Source organism: Arvicanthis niloticus, chromosome 10, assembly GCF_011762505.2.
Source record: "Arvicanthis niloticus isolate mArvNil1 chromosome 10, mArvNil1.pat.X, whole genome shotgun sequence".
NCBI lineage: Eukaryota > Metazoa > Chordata > Mammalia > Rodentia > Muridae > Arvicanthis > Arvicanthis niloticus.
In genome coordinates, this window is record NC_047667.1 from 52,507,021 (window position 1) to 52,526,500 (window position 19,480).

At 41.6% G+C, this 19,480-nt stretch overlaps 1 protein-coding gene across 5 annotated transcripts in view; it reads right to left on the reverse strand.

Moving 5' to 3' along the window:
• Positions 1 to 235: 235 nt before the first annotated feature.
• Positions 236 to 19,480, reverse strand: part of Pou2f1 (POU class 2 homeobox 1) — a 142,336-nt gene continuing 123,091 nt past the window's right edge. For 3 of the 5 annotated variants that reach the window (XM_076941534.1, XM_034513202.2, XM_076941533.1), the window contains 4 exons: positions 18,729 to 18,806; positions 15,639 to 15,981; positions 12,345 to 12,433; positions 236 to 11,410 (listed from right to left, as the gene is read on the reverse strand). In XM_076941534.1, coding sequence (XP_076797649.1) covers positions 11,100 to 11,410; positions 12,345 to 12,433; positions 15,639 to 15,981; positions 18,729 to 18,806 — 821 coding nt within the window. In that variant the 3' untranslated portion in view covers positions 236 to 11,099. The remainder of the gene's footprint in view (positions 11,411 to 12,344; positions 12,434 to 15,638; positions 15,982 to 18,728; positions 18,807 to 19,480) is intronic. The other 2 variants (XM_034513204.2, XM_076941535.1) reach the window with 1 other exon arrangement.

The window sequence follows — 19,480 nt, forward strand, 5'->3', positions numbered from 1 at the left end:
CTACTGTTACTCAACTCAGGATTCCACTAAACCCAACTGGGGGTCTGGAGAAGGGAAACAAAGTGGCCACAGCTCACTAAGGAAGCCAGGAGAGGTGCAAGACTAAGGTGCTTAGAGATTCACAGGGAGACCCATGGGGAGAAATGTTTTGGAGGGCCTGTGTAAATATCTGTGCAAATGCTTGTGTAAAGCACTAGAACACCAAGGCAGCAATCTCACAGAGACACAGACAATGTGAAAACACTTGGAAAATGGTTTAATGTTTTACAACAGAAATTGGAACTGTACAGTTACAGTAAGTTTAATATATATAAAAAATTACAGCAGACAAATGCATCTACATAAAACCCACCATTTCATTCTGATTCACTGGCACCCACACAATCTCTCCCAAGCCCTAGCCCCTCTGGCAGCCCCCCCACACCCCCAGGGGAATCACATAAAGGGCACTTTTAAAGAGACAGCACCGCTCACAGTCACCACTTCCCCAGGCCTCTGGAGCTATCAGCTAATCCCAGTGAGTAGAAGTGTTTGGGTTTCAGGTTTTCCAAAACAAGAAAAACATGTTTCCCAGGGGCACAGATGACGAGGGCCAGTGCAGGGCCAGTGCTCCCAGTTATCAGATGAATCTTATAAACTATCCCCATTGCAGGAGACATGGCTACAGACGCTCTGGGGCAGTGGGGCTACAAAATAGGCCCCCCAGACGGCAGAGTCATCTTAAGGAGAAATGTAAGAGGACACCCAATACACTACTCAGGAACTGCCACTGCCTCAGGAAAGCTGCTGGGCAATTCTGGAAAGAATCATGTACATCATATTGTAAGTTTCCACAAAGAACAACTCAAAAACTCACATTTTAAAATACATAAAATAACATATTTTGGGAGGCCAAGGTGCCAGTTCCCTTGTGTTCCTCCCTTGCCAACAGTGGAAAAACACCCCTGAATCAATATTAATTAAAAAAAAAGTAGGAAAACACAAGTGGGGAAGTTAAGATATTTAAAGACAGAAGCAAACATCTTTAGAAAAACACAATCACTGTCTCTTTAAAACCAGACCCCAGCCGGGCAGTCGTCAGTGGCTCCACACTCACGTGGACACTGGTGGAGATTGTTACTGAACAGTATGTACACTCAGAACCTTTCATGTTTATTATGAACACCTAGGCAGTGAAAACTGTTATGTTAATACATACAGACACACCCAAAACATACAAAAATACTATTATTTCAAACTACCAAGAATAGGACAGCGCGGTTATTCCATGCGACGACTTTAAGAGCATTACACTGAAACAAACAAGAAGTTAAACGACATTTTTTTTTTAATATCCTGGAAATATACCAAAATATACATCTAAGCTTTGGAATTACTGAGGTTAGACTAATGCAAGTGCTGGGTAATCGTACTTAATACACAAGTCTAAGGTTCTGCAGGAAAGAAATTGTCTTTGGTATCTGCATCAGGCTAGTATTATTAACATTTGGATTTTGCTTTGGGATAGAGCTTGTATGACCCTAGAACCAAAAACCCCCCTCCCCCAGTCAACTGAGATTAAAAAGATCCATGTAAAAATTTCCTTCATCTGCAACCCCCAACCCACCCACCCCCAAGTTAAAAAGTCACAGGCATCTACCTAGCACAAAGGTTATGAAATACAATGCATAGTTGCACAGTGGTGCTGCAAAAGGAAACAAAACTATAAACAAGATAAAGAAAAGTTTGATAATTGTTCTGTATGTTTCCTCACAAACAGGACAGCCACTTCCAAGCAGCCCAGATAACAGAAAAAAGAAAGAAGGCTCAGAAGGGCCCTCGGGTTGAGACCCTGCCCCAAAGGTGAGCACCCAGCAGAGTAGCCAATCCTGTGCCAGCTGTCTTCAGCTTCCCCACTCTGTGGAGTCCGTGGTCACCCTGTAGCAGCTCCCAGCTCTAAGGCCCCGTGCTAAGATGATGACCCTGGCTACTGTCACGAATTGTGGTGGTGATGGGATTTTGGCTTTTGTTTTGAAAAATCTGATGTTCCAATTTCTTTCTTGCATGCTCTGCTCGCAAGTGAGCAAGGTCAAAACTCCTGAGCATGTATCTGAATGAATCCCTCAACTTAGAAAAGACTTGCTTGCCTTTTTGAGCTGGCCAGGTGTCCCACCTACCCTTGGGCATGCCTCCAAGTGCCAGGACACCACAGACTGGATTGAGGCCGAAGACTTCCCTTTTCTTTGGTTTTTTTGTTTGTTTTGAGTTTATACAATCATTAAGAAATCTTTGGTTTTGGCTGGAAATGGAAAAACAAAACAAAACAAAGAAACCACCCTCCCCTGGCTTATAGCAGCAGTGTTAGGACCTGACCTGGCTTTTTCTTTTCCCCCCAACTTTGGGGGTGGGAACTGCAAGTTAAGAACGACATTCAAAGAAAACATTGAAAGGGCCAGAGAAGCAGCTTCCAGAAAGCCCATCGGATATAAGATTGTCAAATTAATAATTATTATAATAATATATTAATAATAAACTTAAATATTTGGATTTTTTTTTGGTCATGTCACACAGGAAACAAGTGAACTGTGTAGCTTAAGTCAGCTTGAGTGAACCTTTGGTATCCTTTCTACCAAGTCCTGGCAATGAGTAGAACCCCAAGGCTTCAGAGGAAAGGTAAGCCTTGACCTCACTTGGAAAAAGCAAGGAGAGAGAAGCTGATGTATATCCAGCAGTCAGAAATACGGGGCAGACGGGGAGAGGAGAGCTGGCAGTCCTTGAAGGCAAGGTGGTGGGGGAAACATGGTAAGAGCCCTGTGATGATTCCTAGCAACAAAAAAACCAACAGGAGATTGCAATTTGCCCTCGGTTTGTAGTAGCTTAAAAGCAGAGACATTCAGAGGCTTTGGGGCGGGGCAGAGTGGAGAGGGGCAGTCTCACCCTAGGTGACAGGTCTTATGATGCTATAGGCCAGAGTTTAATGTTGCTGAGAAGAGGGAGGGCAGACTTGGCAACTCTGTAGGGTTGAGAGAAGTTAAAGCAAGCTACTTAGTCAGAGTTAGAAATGAGGTATACACCAGCTCCTGGACAGGTGGTGGGCAGAAAGTCCCACTCTTACTCACCTAGCCTTCACTACCACAGAGGAGAGCAATGGCAGAGGGCCACTTTAGGAACAGAACGCCTCCCTCAGTGAGCCCTCTGGTGAACTGAGTAATGCACACATTCCCATGGAAGCAGAGGTAAGGAGGGGGAAGTCTTCCTCTCACCATTTACCATTTATAGTGTAGAAAGTCACTGATGTAATATGGTCAGAGTCTTGTCGAACACACTAGCCCCTCTCATACTGTCTGCAACTTTAAACCTAACCAGGCTAGCACTAACTAGTTCACTTCACTCTTACCTTCTGTGGACTCATGTAGGAATGGAACTCAAGACACATCTTCCCCAGCCAACCTACCACAGTGCTCCTTAGAGACATGTCATACCAGTGTGGGAACATGCATGCTGTTTCTTCCTGTAGTTCTCAGAGCCTGAGAATGGCACTCTCAGGGCTTGATGAGCACAGAGTGAACTCTGTCCACTTTTCTCTAAGGAGATCATGTAAGGCGCTCCCAGGCTTTTGCTGCCCTGTTGACACTGCACTGTCAGCAGCTGTCTGCAGCCCCTGGGGTAGACTGGCAGAGATCAATACCACTGCCGATTTAGGAAAGGAGCGTGGAGCTGCCTTTGTGAGGTTGTGGCTGTTGCAGTGATGAGCAAGTAAAGAAAACATGGGAAACTTCGCAGCAGACCTCAGCTCCTCCCCTCCCCCACTACATTAGTTTGGTTTTCTTAACTTTCTGACAGTGTTCTGGGTTTGAACCATAACGCGGCAAGGGTGGTGGAGTCCCGTGCAGCGTGGGCAGACTCAGGGATGCAGAAGGATCCTAAACTGGTTCCCTCCCTGAACCTGGGGGGCGTCACTTTCACAGCTGAAATGGCGTTCATGATGCACACACTGTTTCCCCACAGCCTTTGTTTCAGTGCTCTGATCTTCAATATCCCTATTACAATACAAACCTACCTAATGCTTTGAAAAGAATCACACAGCACTAACACTACTTTATATAATGTCAGAATGATAACAAGTAAAGCTTTCATGAAGTTTAGCAACCTGGTCACATTTGCTGGTCTTCCCTCTCCCTGTCTGTTTCTCAAAAGCGTGCCTACACAGTCAACCTCTTAACTTCCTTCCCAGCAGCCACATCCTAGAAATACTAGAGCAAACCACCTCTACAGGAGAGTAAGAAAGCCTCACTTGGCTGTAGTCTGCCCGTCATAACTAAGTCCTGACTGTTGCTCTAACAGGTTGGATGGGCTGGTTTTATTTGTATGAACTAGATAAGGGTAAATAAAGGTTCTACTACTATTTTTTGCACTCCCAAGTTTCTTTCTCAGCAAGAGTATCAATGTTATGCTGAGTCATTCTACCAATCTTCACAGAGCAGCAGGGAGGAACAAAACCACTCTCTTCCCAAAGCCAGAGTAACCAATAAGACAGCTTCCAAACATGAGGAAGGGGTGAGGCTGATGAGGAGAACAGAGACGAGACGAAGTTTTCCAACCTCAGCGTTTGCTCTATCGCCACTGAGCGTCTGGAAAGCTTAAGGATAAGCAATGGTATAGCAGTGTCTTTGGTATCAAAATCAAATCCCACTCAAGTTCTGTGAGATGGGACATGTTAAAAAAATTAGTTCTTGAGATATAGTTTATATTAGAACTCAGGGAGCCGAGAAAGTCTGTCCCAGAATGAGGGCAGAAATGTTTTTAATTTCTTCCTAAACCAACATAATTTCTCATTTACATTTCCCACAAGAAAGAACAACTTTTCTTCCATCTCATCACCCAATCCTTAAATGCCCCACCTTATTACAGGCGCCAAGCGTGTGGTTAGCTTTCAACTTATGTTGGCTTTCAACTTCTTGGCTTGGTTTTCTTTTGTTTGTGGTTTGGTCTAGACAAAATTATCCTTGGTATAAGAAAAGGAAATAAAGTTTTAAAATGTTGGGCTACTACTAGCACAGCAGTCACTAACATGGCAAAAAGATGACTCATTTCACCTTAATTTTCCTAGATCTCCATTCCTCGGGTACACATCCTTATCTGTCTCTTCATCTGCACACCTGGACATGTGCACAGTCTTCCTTTGCCTAAGCTTTAGCTATGTACAGAGGTCATCAGGAGAGTCTGGCAGGTCTGGGGGTGAGGGCATGACAGCCACAGGCAGGAAGGGTTGTAAACCTGCCCCTGGGCACCCTGAACCTACTGGATACCCCACATATCACCTGCACGGTTCTGCATACTGTGCTGCATAACAGATCATAGAGAGGCCTCAAACCCCCAACCTAGTCACAGGGAATATCAAGTTTCCTTTGGCAAGACAGATATAAAGAAAAACAAATACACACAAGCAATATTTTCCTTCTAACATAATCAATTTTTCCTTTCTCCCAACCCAACCCTCCCTAACTCTATAAACAGGATCCCAAATACATACAGCATCAATCATGTTTATCGATCATAATAAACATTAGTTTAACTAAATACTACAGCTAGAATTATTTCCACTATTTATAAAGATTTTTTTCTTATACTTACTTGGTTTTTCAGTCTAAAACCAATTCTGTAACAATGCTAAACTATGCTGAGGTATTTTATGAAGGTGCCAGAAGCTGTTACCCACGAGCATTATTCTCACAGATTAAGGTACCACCATTCAAAGGAAAAAGGGAAGGGAAAGAGGCAGAGAGATCCAGATCGCTGAATCATCGACACATGATATACTTAAGCTCAATGCTTCCAGCAAAGGCTTCGAGCAGAAGAGTCACACTAAGAAGTCGGTTTACTGGTTCACGTGTAGGATGATGACGTAAGTGGGGTCGGAGGAAACCCTAGCTCACAGATCCCCCATCATGCACTGGGCAGGAACGGGGCAATTGCTGAGGAAGAGGTTCCCTGCCCACTCTGGTAGAACCTTATACTTACTCTCCATATATGGAGAAGAGGATGAGACAAAGAGTATTCCACCAACCTTTAATAATCAAAGGAACTTATTTCTGCCTTTTCTATTTAAGCGTGTGTGTGCATTGTGGTGCCATCCATGCAAACCTGTGGAACAGTGTCTTATACTCAGAGGAAAGGCAAAGAAGAACTACTTTTCTTCCTCAAAACCAAAAAAATTAGGAAAGTCTTATTTTTAGAAGTATCTGAAAAAAAAAAAAAAAAAGCTGGGCAGTGGTGGCACACACCTTTAATCCCAGCACTTGGGAGGCAGAAGCAGGTGGATTTCTGAGTTCAAGGCCAGCCTGGTCTACAGAGTGAGTTCCAGGACAGCCAGGACTATACAGAGAAACCCTGTCTCGAAAAACCAAAGGGAAAAAAAAAAGTATCTGAAAATGAGTTCAGAATAGTCATGGGTCTCTATATGAACAATAGAACACGGTGAGTACTGCTCATATCCACTAATGAAAGTGAACTCATAACAGTTATCAGTCAACTATTACATCAATTCTGCCCACTTGTATAATTACGGGTTTAGGGTCTTTTAAGTCTTTTCTTTACATTAGCACTGGTAGTCCTGAATGTTTACAGTCCTAACGAGTTTGAGGAGTAAGTACACTTTATGTTCATCAACTTCAGAAGCCAATTTAAGGTTTCTGTTCAAGCTCTCTTGCTGAGTGGCTGAGGCCCTTCCTTCTGTCTTACCAAGTGCTCAGGTTACAGACCAGTCTGTGAGTTCTTCAGGGCCAGAGCCAGCAGGAAACTGTCTTCTGCACACTAGGGCAGCATTTCTCACCTCTTGGGGAAGAACATGAAATAGATGTCTCTTTGCCTTCCTAGTTCAATGACATTATTCTCTCTTGGTCAAGAAAGATTTGTGAGGATGACACAGCTTAAGAAGAAGAACTTCAGACTAGGAACTATAGTATTTTTTCCTTACATAATATCCCTGTATTTACAAATGTACCTGGCATTTCCAGCAAGTTAAATCTTAATGACTGAGCTGAACTGAAATATTGTCAAGCAAAAACCTGTGCTTCTGGATAGTGAAGAGATTATTTCCCCTATCTTTCTAATAACTGAAGGATAGATAATAGACACAATAATATTAGAGAGGTATAATTGTGCTTTTTCCTAAAACAAATGAATGATGTAGAACACATTGGCAAGATGATCACACCCAAAACCTTTTAGTTGATACTATCCCTTTAAAAAATTTCTAATAAAGCTTATGAAATATAAATAGGCTGGTTCTACACAAGATGAAAGCCGGATTCCTTTGGTTCCATTTTGGAGTAACAAGTTACATAAACAGGATGGTGCTGACCTTTCTGACAACAGATAAAAGGAAGTAAATGGCTAGGAATAATGTCTCTTCATTTTATGGAGCTGCCTATAGGGCTTCAGAGACATTCAAGGTAACAGAGTGCTTTACTATTCCTAGAACAGTAATACTGCTCTTATGAGAAGCCTTATGGATTTTTCTGTTGTCATTTAGATTTACACAGGAAATAAATAAAAGTTTATGCCAAACTGCATTGCTTAAACAGAATTAAACAATTACATTCACTACTCTCCAGGGAGGGTCCATTATCACAGGCAAATATAGTATCCCCAAAAATGTATTTAAAATTAGTCTTTGGCTTACTATGTGTTAACTAAATTTAGGGATGAAATAAAGCAAGCATAAATATCAAGGGGCAGAAGAATGTAATGACAGTTGTAACAACCTACCTGGTGCTTATTAGGAAATGCAGAAACAACTGCCTGTCTCTTCTAGTCAAACGACCCCTTTAGTTTCTATACTCTCTCATACAAGGCAGCAGAGCGTTTTAAGTCTGAATACTTTATCTTAAAAGATAGTTGTCAGTTCAAAAAGTATTTGATATCATTAAAAAAAAAAAATGGTATCAAGTAAAAACTAGCCAAGGGTTTGTGTGTAGAGGATTAACAGAACATCTAGAGTGGTGACAGAAGGTATTTCAGCCTGAACACCCACCAGAAAGCTTTAGTAGTGTTTCAGTATACATATGTATAAAGTATCTTTCATTTTACAACTTAATTTTAAACACATGAAAAAGGAGAGGAAAAAATTAGTTATCTTTATCTAAAGATCCTTTTCTTCTCAATACAGTATTTATGCTGGTTTTAAAGTCTATCCTCAAAAATGAACTACATAAAAAGGAAGCAATCCTTTCTCAAACCCACTAGAGATTGCAGACAGAGGAGGGACTGATGAAAATGTAAAACAGTATCGTTTTTAAAATCAAAGTTTGGAGGGGGCTCTTATTTGGGAAAAAGACTCTTTTAAGCACATAGGACAAAACAGTCTTTCTCTGTCTTTCTTAATCCCTGGGCCAGAGCCCCTTGGGACTCTCTACTTCCTTTGGTAGCAGTTCTGGAAATTAATGCTATAACTTCTAATCTGTCTGGTGGGTAATCAGCATTTCTCTCCCAGAATTCTTCCTCCTAACCTCCTTACTCCCAAGGGAGAGACTCTCTGCGAGGGGCAGAAACAGTATAGACAGACCTAAAATCACATGCACAGACTAAGGTTAGAATGTTAAGTCAAGACAAAATACTAAAATTAACAAGAGAAAAGGCCCATGGGGAGGGGAGAAGTAGTAACTGACACGCCATCCTATTTACACACTGACTTAAACTAGCTAAAATCAAGGTAATGTCTGCCCAGAGGATATTACAATTTACCAACATAAAAGATTAAAAACAAGCAGCAACTTTCACATAAAATTAATCAAGAAAAATGAGTAAGAATTGTCAGTAGCATCTATCTCCTTAATGTGTTTGAACTGCACATTATAACTAGTCCATTAGTACAGCAGCTTGCTAAAAATTGACTTTGGTTCAAGCTTAGTTTAAAAAACAAAACAAAATAAACAAAACACCCACACCATACAAAATAGGTGGATGAGCATCTGTGAGTTTCCCTGCTTGCAGTTCACTGATTTTTGGAGGGATTTTAGGGAAAGTTAAGGGTAAAAGAAATCATTCAGGGGTGAAAATTAAATACTCTTGGGAAATAACCAAAAGGAACTAAAAAAAGAATTTAAAGGGGACCAAAATGTTTCTGACCTTTAATATTAATGACCTTTTCCCAATTGAAATACAACAAAAAAGGTACACATTTGTGTCTGTTACTGCCTCTCTGAATTTCTCTCTGCAGAGAAACAAATGCACAGCACCCGAGTTTCCTGTGGCATAAGCAAAGAAATCAGAAAAAGAGTCACTCGCAGCTCAAAGTGCAGACCACCAGGAACTGAAGCAAGTGCCCTCAGACACCAAATGGGAACCTTTAACTCCAATAAGGGCAACGTAGACCTTCACTGCAGTGATGCAGGCATTTGTGAAAATTCTGGTAGATAGTATAATAATAGGACATGGATAAATGGGGGAATTTAGTCTCTAAATTACCCTCATCCATTTTCATCTATTTTCACAAGCTCTTCCTTTTCAATGGGTTCATTTATGTAGTCTAGAAACACCCTGAAAGCAATTACAGGAGCAAATCACTTTTTTCCATCAAATAGGAGATGCATGTCATCATGAGATCTACCTAGCAGGAGCCTAACAAACCAAGAGACACTCGAGGCTGACAAGGTCCTGCTCAGCGTATCCTGAAGCTCTACAGATTTCGTGCCCAGCCAGGAAAAGGCCTCTGTCAGTCAGAGAACTGAGGAAAATCTCAGGCTTGGAAAAACTTGCGACCCACTCAGTGGACAGGAAATCTGGGACTCTAGAGGAAAGGTGGCAAACTCAGGCTCTTCATAGACCTCTCTGGGACACCGAATTAGTAGGAACAGTCCAACAGAATTGCTTTAGACAACAAGGGAGAGAATTGTTGCCCAATTTCAGTACATCAATTTGATTCTGACCAAGTAAATAAAAGGCAGTTTGGATGAAATATTTTCATAAAATGAAAAAAAAACAAACAAGCAAACAAACAAACACTAACAGTAGGAGCATTTTTTCTTTAAGAGATAAGAAATCAGGAGAGCCACCAAGTCAGGTGTCTGCAGTAGTCTTTGCTCTTCGGAACCAAACCCTGCCCTGCAACAGGCACAGCTGTTCCCGTGGAAAGTAGAAGAAAGCATCACTGTTGCACCACAGGGTCTGGGCCTCAGGCTGCTCAATGATTCGGGGTGAGTGAGAGCCACAGCTCAGCAGGAATTCCTTCCTACACACAAGTGCTCCAAAGGCACCACCTGATGGGGGAGGGGCGTGTGTGAAGCAGGAGTGTTTACACACACTGCCTTCAGCTTCTGCACCAAGCCTCTTGCATAAGTGGCAAAAGAAAATCATTTTCTAGCACCTCTGTAAGAGTCATCAAGGATAAGGAAACCAGCAAGAACATTCCCAGAAGTTAAGAACGTAAGTCTCCCTTTATCCCAAAACCCTCCCTCCCCACAGTGTGGGAGCTCACTGAAATAGGATCCAGGAGCAAGAGATAAACATGTTCAATATATATATATATATAAACAATAACAGAGATACAGTAATACAGGCCTGCCTAAATTGTACCAGTTAAGAAAGGAACCCCCAACACAATTGATACGATTATAAACACCTTGTTATGACTTAATGGCCTGTACAACAGACCTATAAAAATGATTTTTTTTAAGAAAAAAAAAAAAAAAAACCAACAACAACAACAACAACAAAAACCCCAAAAGAAAAAGAACCCCTTCCTCTACTGGAACTGGTGACCCACCTTAGCTTGTCATCATGACTGCTGGAAATGATAAGTAGTCCTTTCACTTATTTTTGTCTGTTTTTGATTTTTTGTTTCTGTTTTTTTTTTTTTTTCCTTTAAAATTTTTGGTTAGAAAGTTCTCCAATCCATGAAGCAATCCTGAAAAGACACTGTTTTATTATAAAATTAGGCAAACGCTGTCCTGTTTCCATTCTTTTTTTTTTTCTGGTATGTGTAATTTTTTCTTTTCTCCATGTCTTCCTCATCCTCACAACATGGAGGGAGGAAGCCAACGACAGGTGTCATTTTCTTCAGCAGCAGCCTGTCACCCTGCAGTGAGGAAAGCCTGTGGCAGCCCAGCTCTGCGCCCAGCTCACTGTGCCTTGGAGGCAGCTGTGGTGGTGGAAGCCGCCCCGCTGGCAGAGGCGACTGTGAACAGAGAGTTCTGGATGGACTCAGTTGAGGTGGAGGAGGCATGAAGGCTGGCTGTAGGTGCGGAGTTCCCTGTGGAGGCTGCAGCGGCAGAAACCAAGCTTACTGGGTTGCTGGTGAGCAGAGAGAGGTTTTGAGGGTTCAGGAACAGAGGGGCAGTCACGATGTTCGGGGCTCCTCCTGCATTGGCAAATACCAGGTTCCCAGTTGCATCCAGAGACGTTATTGGAAGAGAGCCACTAGAAGCGAGAGCTATAGACAAAGAGCCCAGAACAGGAAGAACATTAAACTTCATCCTGGAGAAGCCAGACAACACAGAGGATAACACATCAGCTAACTTCTGCTCAGTAGTGGAGAGTGTGCCTCTCTGCTGAATCTCCACTCCATCATGATGCTGTCCTGACATCAGCTCAGGTTTATTTATAAGCCTGGTGCATCTACAGAGCTGACAGTCACTGTAATGAGTGGGAGGAGGGCAGTCAATAGGGAGGAGTCAGGAGAGCTGCAGACCTGTCAGTCATGTTTCTGTTTTTTAAGTGTCAATTTTATATCATTTACTTACAAGTATCTGTTAAATCCAGTGATTTTATCTTTTCAATGGAAATGACTTAAAACTATATCCATTCAAGAAGACTACTTGTTAGTGATTGAAATATTAAAAATATATTTAGCTTTTATCAACTCAACTGCCATTATTTGACAAATTCAAGAATAAATTTCATATAAGATGAATGCCATCTTTGAGATGTCTTTAGTCAAGAGAACATTTACACATCACTAAATAAAGAAAAGGGCATGATTTAAAAAAAATTGATTTTTACTTCTAGAGGCAGAGCACTTAACTCTTGGTGGGAATGGAACTGAGCAATTTTACTTAAGTAAGCTTGCCTTGAGATAGGTTAACATCAGGAGGAAAACACATCTACCTTCCAACTCTTATTCACATAATAAAGTTTAGATTTCTTGGACTATACCAAACTATGTATTTGTTGTTCTCACAAACTAGCCTGTAAGTTCTTCTACAAAACTTTTTGACAGGAATATCTTCTTGATTCCCAAGAACAGCTTAAGCAGCACTCAACTGTCCTCCTCACCTTTACCTTTACAAAGCAGGCAGCTCCCACTAGCTCCCCACCTCCCCAAACCCTCAGGTGCACCAAGCAAGACAAACGCTGGAGCTGCTGACCTTGAATCGTTGCCAGTGTGCTGTTGCTCATCAGGGCTGGGCTGAGCGCGCCACCCAAAGTCCCCGGGTTGAGGCTGAGTAAGGCACCTCTGTAAGTGCAAAAGAGGAGTCACTCCACTGCCATGTAGACAGACATCAATCTGACACATACTCAAACTGATAAAACAGAAAACCTCATCTTAGGAAATGTGTGAGCAACCTTGTCACTTTCTGTATCATTTTATAAGGTTCAGTTTGTGCTTCCCCGTTACTGCTTTCTGATGTCTACATGCTCTGCATAAAAAAAGGAAACATAAGTCATTCTGACTTTTCTTTGAATTACTTCATTTATTTTTTCTAAAAGAAAAAACTTGAAAGGATAATCTTTATATTTAACAGTAAAAATATAAAATCACCACACATTCACTGCTGCTCTATTCACAACAGCTAGGAAAAACGAAATTCACATCGACTGATGACTGGATAATGAGACAAACACACAAACACACAATGGGATTTCACTCAGCTGTAAATAGAACGAAGTCTGCAGATAAATGAATAGAAGTGGAAAATATTACACTAAGTGACTGACTTGAGCCCAGAATTACAAAGGCTGCAAAATCTCTTTCATATGCAACTTCTAGCTTTGAGTCTTTACATGTTTAACTTGGAGTATCTGTACTTTCATCAGAAAGCGTGAACGGTCCTTGAGAGGAGGACAAGAGGTCTGAATGGGACAGGAGCATAGTAGAATGTACTGGCATGACAAGAGGGGGATACCGGGATATTTACAGGTTTCAGCAGAGACAGCAGAGAAGGAAGGTAGGTCAACAACAAAAAAAAACTAATAATGTATGAAAAAGCCTTATGGAAACCTTCTATGTGTAAGCTAATTAAAAAACATAAAAAAAAAAAAAAAAATAAGAAAAGGAGTCTGAACAGAGGTCCCCTCCATGGGTAGACAATGTTGTTCCCAGAAGATACAGACTATTAAAAATGTTAGTGTTACACAAGCTACTCCAAATAGCTCCAAGATATTTGATCACACTCGGAAGCCCCAGATTATGTTATTTACTGAAAAACAACAACAACAACAACAACAACAACAACAACAACAACAACAAAAACCCCTTTCTCTAGTTGTGGTGTGGCTCAGCCCTTAGTACATACCTTTAATCCCAAACAATGAGGGTAAAGTTAGTTTGTAGAAGGAAACAGCTATGTTTGAAAGTGATGTCTAATTGAGCGGCAGAAAAAGTGACAAATGAGAGATCTGTCAGAAAAGGATCTGCCGACTCTCACGAGAAGAGAGGAAAGGGAAGCTCCTTTAGAAAGCAGCGTGAGTGGGTGTGGGGGAGAAAAAGAGAGGAAGGAGGAAGTTTTACTGGGACACTTATATAGAGACAGGTTGCAGAGAGAACAAGCTAGACACAAGTAAAGACATAACAAGCCAGAGAATGAGGAGCTAGATTAGAACAGATTGCTAGGGTTAGTTTGGGACCAAGCAGAGCAAAAGTTAGAGGCTTGGAGAAGCTAGATTAAATTAGTTAGCTTGGAGAAGCATTTAAGCCAGAACAGCTGAGTTAAACCAGTCACCAGAGTTCAGAAAGAACTAGAAAGGGTGAGCTCATTTCGTAGTTTAAATCTCAGAGGCTGAACACATTCTAGGCCTAGATTAAATTGTGTGGAGGCTAGAAGGTTCCAGGACTAGGTCTAGGTTAGCAGATAGAGGCAGTAAACCTTGAAGATGACAATTACATCAGGAGAATAAACGTTACATTTACAACAAGTTATTGGTTTGGAAAGATCTAGAGGCCAACCCCCTAGAAATAAAAAGAAAATAAGACTGAAAAACAAACAAAGAAAAAACCCAACCCTATTACAGGCCATTGCCACTGTTCTTGGGTGTACTTCATAACTAGATGGTAATATTCTATTACTGAAGACACATGTACTTCAGTTGCAGGACACAGATAAAAAAAATCAATCTGGAACTGATTAGGAAGCTTCCTCCCTGCTGGCTAACTTTCACAGTGCCAGAAGGTGCTATACAGGCACCTGGGAGAGAAAAAGCATCAATAGTCTTACTCAATGCTAGACCCTGTATGTTACAATACTGACCAATCAGGCAAGATGTGTCATTGGTGGGATAGTGGTATGACTATTCTAGTGGTAAACAAATTGTTTCTGATTTGATTTGAGGCCTATTCATAGCAGGAAATTCATGCTTGGTACTGTAAGTGTAGTCAAAAGCCCATGGATGAAGAGTTCATAGGCCAAGAGAGGGGTAGGGGCAGATACCGACTATTGTTTTGTTAAATGGTTATGGTTAAATACCGCCTTCTAAGTATTTATGTTAATACCACAGACGTAGGATGCTCTCAACTCTTACTCAAGTGGACAATAATTAATGCAGTCAACTGGTCAAACTGATAAGAATAAGCGACTGCTGGGTATGCAGTCCTAAAGTGGACATTGCTATCAACCCCATCTCCCTAACACCAAGACTTAGGGAACACTAAGGAAGGTGCTCCTCAGTAGAAGAGACTAAGAGTTGGAGGCTGGGAGAAGTCTTGTGAACTGCAGTCGTCTAGACATATGTGATCTGCACTCAATGAATGCAGAGCAGGTTCTCTGAACATCAACCCAGACACATTCCAGTGTAGATGAGGCAAGGGCTCGTGAGCTTTGCCCTTAGCTGAGGAGCTACTGGTAGGAGAGGCTGCTGGACGAGGGAGAATACTTTTCTTCGGTGTCTCACTGGTAGGTTATTCACGTCCCAGTGGATGGCCCTACACTCACATGCATACAGGCAGCACTAACTAGATTGGCTATTTGAAGAAAAAAGAAAATGAACCATGACACATGAAGTCGTATGTGTGGGTGGGGGTGAGTTCAGGGGCAGTTTGGGAGGAGTGGGGAATGGATATGATCAAAATACCTTGTATACATACATGAAATTATCAGAGAAAAACTACGAAAAATACATAAAATCAGATATTGCTTTATTCCAAGTTTTACCCATTTTGAGAATTAGAAAGTAGAGCTATATATTTGAATGAAGAAAGCTTACTAATGAAGAATTCTGAGCTTTCTTCCTGGATCTATCATTGAGTTACTCAATGACTCAGTTCTGGGTCATCATGTAGAAATGACAGTGTGGCTACTGAGAAACTTAAGTGCAAATCTCTAATCAAAGCAGCCCATCTCAGATATGTTTTTCACCTAAAATAGTGATGAAAATCTTCCTTGTGAATTACAGGAATGAGTTCCTAGTTCTGTTTTGAATGCAAACCGAATAGGAAAGCTCCTTACCCAGCAGCAAACTGTGAGGGTGCCATCAGGCCTGGGTTGAGTCCTGCAGCAGCGGCCATAGCAGCAAGACTGGCATTTGCTGGCAACTGGGCAGCTCCTTGGAGAGCAGCGGCGGCTGTCTGTAAGCCGGATGCTGTCACCATTACCTGGCTGGTTCCGAGAGGGGAGGGAAGAGGCGTGGAGGTGGTATGTGCTGTGCTGGTCTCACTGGCACTAGAGGCCTCAGAGGTGGAGGCTGAGGCAGAAGGAGAGGGACTCAGGGAGGGGGATGTGACTGCTGAGGAAGCGGGAGGTGCTGTGGAAATCACGGTGGCCGTGCTGTTGGACGTGGAGTCTGTAGTGCCTGAAAAGAGAACCGAGTTAGAAAATGGCCTCCTGTAAATGGGTTTGGAAAACTAGTCACTTCCATAGTATCAATCAAGGGAATGGTTAACCCACTACCCATTAATCCTTAATTTGTTCTTTTTTATTAAACTAGCTTGGCATTTTAATAGAAATTAATGATAAAAAATTTTTCAAAGCCAAAACTATGAGTCCTACTTTCAGAGACAAGAGCACCACACACCTCTGAAAGAAGTGACAGTGCCATCCCTGTCCCTGCCACCAGTCACACACCTTTCAAAGAAGTAACAATGCTGTCCCTGTCCTGTCACCAGTCACACACCTCTGAAAGAAGTAACAGTGCCATCCACTGTCCTTGCCACCAGTCACACACCTCTGAAAGAAATAACCATGCCATCCCTGCCCCTGCCACCAGTCTCAGTTTTCTATTAAAACAAAACAAACAAACAAACAAACAAACAAACCAACCAGCAAATGAGAGGCTGCTCTTGCAGAGGGAAGCTCACAACCATCTGTAACTCTAGTTCCAGAGGATCTGATGCCCTTTTCTGGCCTTGACAGACATCAAACACAGGTGGTGCACAGATATACATGTAGGGAAAACACTCATATACATTAAAAACAAAAACAAGAAAACCTTCAAACAAATAAATCTTTAAAAAAAGCTATTCAAGTCAGGCATGGTAGTATACGCCTTTAATCCTAGCACTTGAGATGCAGAGACAGATCTCTGAGTTTGAGGCCAGCCTGATCTATATAGAGAGTTGGAAGCCAGTCAGATCTACTTAGTGAGACCCCACTTAAAACAAAAACAATTAACAAAAAAATGACAAAACCAAAATCATTTTAGTATTCCTTATCATTCCTTAGTAGATTTTCGGCACACTCATTATAACCATAGCATACATTAATTTGAAATAGCCATGTTTCAAATATTCAAAAACAACGTGTTTAGTGAATGCCATAGTGCATAATACAGATTTAAAATGTGTGGAAGTTGGTAAGCTCGAGTCTAGAGGCAAGAGTATCTTAAAAGAATGCGTCCATTCATGACCCAGTAAGGTATCTACTAAATTAAACCATATAGAGCAGGCCTCTAATTCTAGTTGTCAGTAAATGCTTATCCTGTTTTCCTTTTCCTCCTCTACCCTTTTCAGTAAAATTGATACAAGTTACGAGTCATTTGGAAGAGGGAACGTCAATTGAGAAAATGCACCTATCTGATAGATCTGTGGGTTAGCAAGTCTGTGGGACATTTCCTTAACTAATGATTGATGTAGGAAGGCCCCACTCACTGAGGGTGCTGCCGCCCCTGGGCAGGTGCTTCTGGATGGTATACAAAGCAGGCCGAGAAAGCCATGAGGAACAAGCTAGTAAGCAATGTTCTTTATGGTCTCTGCCTTAGCCCTAATTTCCCTCAGTGACGGACTGTAAGCTGAAATAAACCGTTTCCTCCCAAAGCTGTTTTTGATTATGGTGTTTTATAACAACAATAGAAACCCTAATTAAGACAATGCTACATTACAAAACAAAAACAAAGATAAAAACAAACAAAAAACCCACCAAAACAAAACAGAGGTAGCCAGGAGTTAACTTAGTGAAACTCAGCATGTCCTAGGATATAATTAACCATACATAAATAGAAAACAAAACTCATGTGGTATTCTCACTAGTGAGAACTCAAAAAGGACAAACACATATACAACACAACCCTTTAAAACTTCCATACAGCAATGCTATGACAAATACAAGATTTCCAATGTATTATATAAAATAAACAGCCCAAGCAAAAGAAATACTCAAATCTGTGAGAGTGAAACAGTCAGAAAAGTCTTATGTAAGAAACACTTTGTGGTACAGAAGCTCCTCCCCCTGTAAGAGCCTCAGCACACATGTAAGTACTTTTGTTGCACTAACATGGAGAACCTTGCTATTAAGGTTGCAGTTCCCCATGACCGGATACCTTTCTAAATGGAGGACTCCCTTTCTCTGGGAGGCTTCCCTGTCTCTGCCTGACTGTGAGGTGAGTGTGCCTGAACACAGGTGGCTGGTCTTGTCTGGAAAAAGTGATCTTGTATAGACTCTGTGTAAGGCTGCATAACTCAGCACACACATCCTGCTCTGGCTTCCTGCCAGCATGATAATTAGGTGCTGTATTAGAACCAGTTAGCCCTTGCTGCCTGTTTAATGCTAGGACCAACTAGGCCTTTCCACCTGGACCCCTAAAAACCGGCTTCTACACCCTACCCCTGGGATAGTAAAACAGAGCTGTCTAGCTGCAGCAGCCTCCTGAGTTCTTTTATCATACTCACGGCTACCCAAACCCTGCTGTCGCCTCTGCTACCTTTGTCCTCGAGGGCTGATGGCCAACAGCCTCCGAGAAGGGAGGGGCACAACTCTCATCTCCTTTCTGCTGCCCAGTTTTCTGCATAAGCCACTGGGAGAAACTTACACCATCTGAAATGAACATCACCTGCTTCGTATACCTTTACAATGGTATCAAAGTGGCTTGTGCCTCTGAATGAGGTAAACTTGCTTACCTTCTTTTTATTGCTAATTAAGAAATATTATAAAAAACAATTCATTCCCCTTCCTTTGCCCTTCTCAAAAACAAAACTAAGATGCTTTCTATATACTATAGCTGCCTCTAGCTAAATAAAATTATACCAGTGTGGATATTATTAAGCCTACCCCCCTTGAAGATCTGCTGCGTTCTAAAGGTACCAGCCCAAGCCCTGCACTGTGTACCTGCTGTGGTGGTGACTCCGTCTGGTGGACTCCTAAGCATTTCCCAGCTGCATCCTCTTCTAAGATCTAGCCCTTGATCTATAGGAGGATAAATGTGCTTTCTTATTTCTCTTCTACAGGCAAAAAGTTTCAATGTACTTTCAATCTCTTGACAAATTTTTCATTTCACGAAACCTAATTTTACTTGTAATATTAAGTTCAGAAACTGAAACCGTCCATTTTTACAAAAACCTCAAATCTTGAAGTAAAAAAGCTTAAATTGATTATTATACTTTCTTCTTCACTGCATAAATTAAATAAACCAGCAACTTGTTAAGTCTTGTAGGCTTACTAAGAAAATCCCAGCCAAATCAGTGGGTTTAATCTAGGCTAGAAAGAGACAATTGGTTTTTTTCTGGTTGTAACATACTATGCATACTCTAGGCACCTCCAATTTGAGTATCATGCAACCACTATGACACAAAACACCAGCATGGTCTTTAAATAAATCCACCCAGCCATGGAGTTATGTTCCAATTTATATTCCTACTTCATGATCTGAATCCCTGGCAGTGTATTCACCTGAGCACTCTATGGGACTGTAGGCTTTCAGAGCCTCAGCATCCTTAAAAAGATGCTACCACCCAACCCACAGCGGACTTAGATGTTAGATTCAAGAACATGTAGGGTACCTAGCACGTCCTTTCATTTCCTACCCTTTCCTAACTGTATCTTTCTTTAAAAGAACAGCTCACTGAAGTATGATTTAAGTG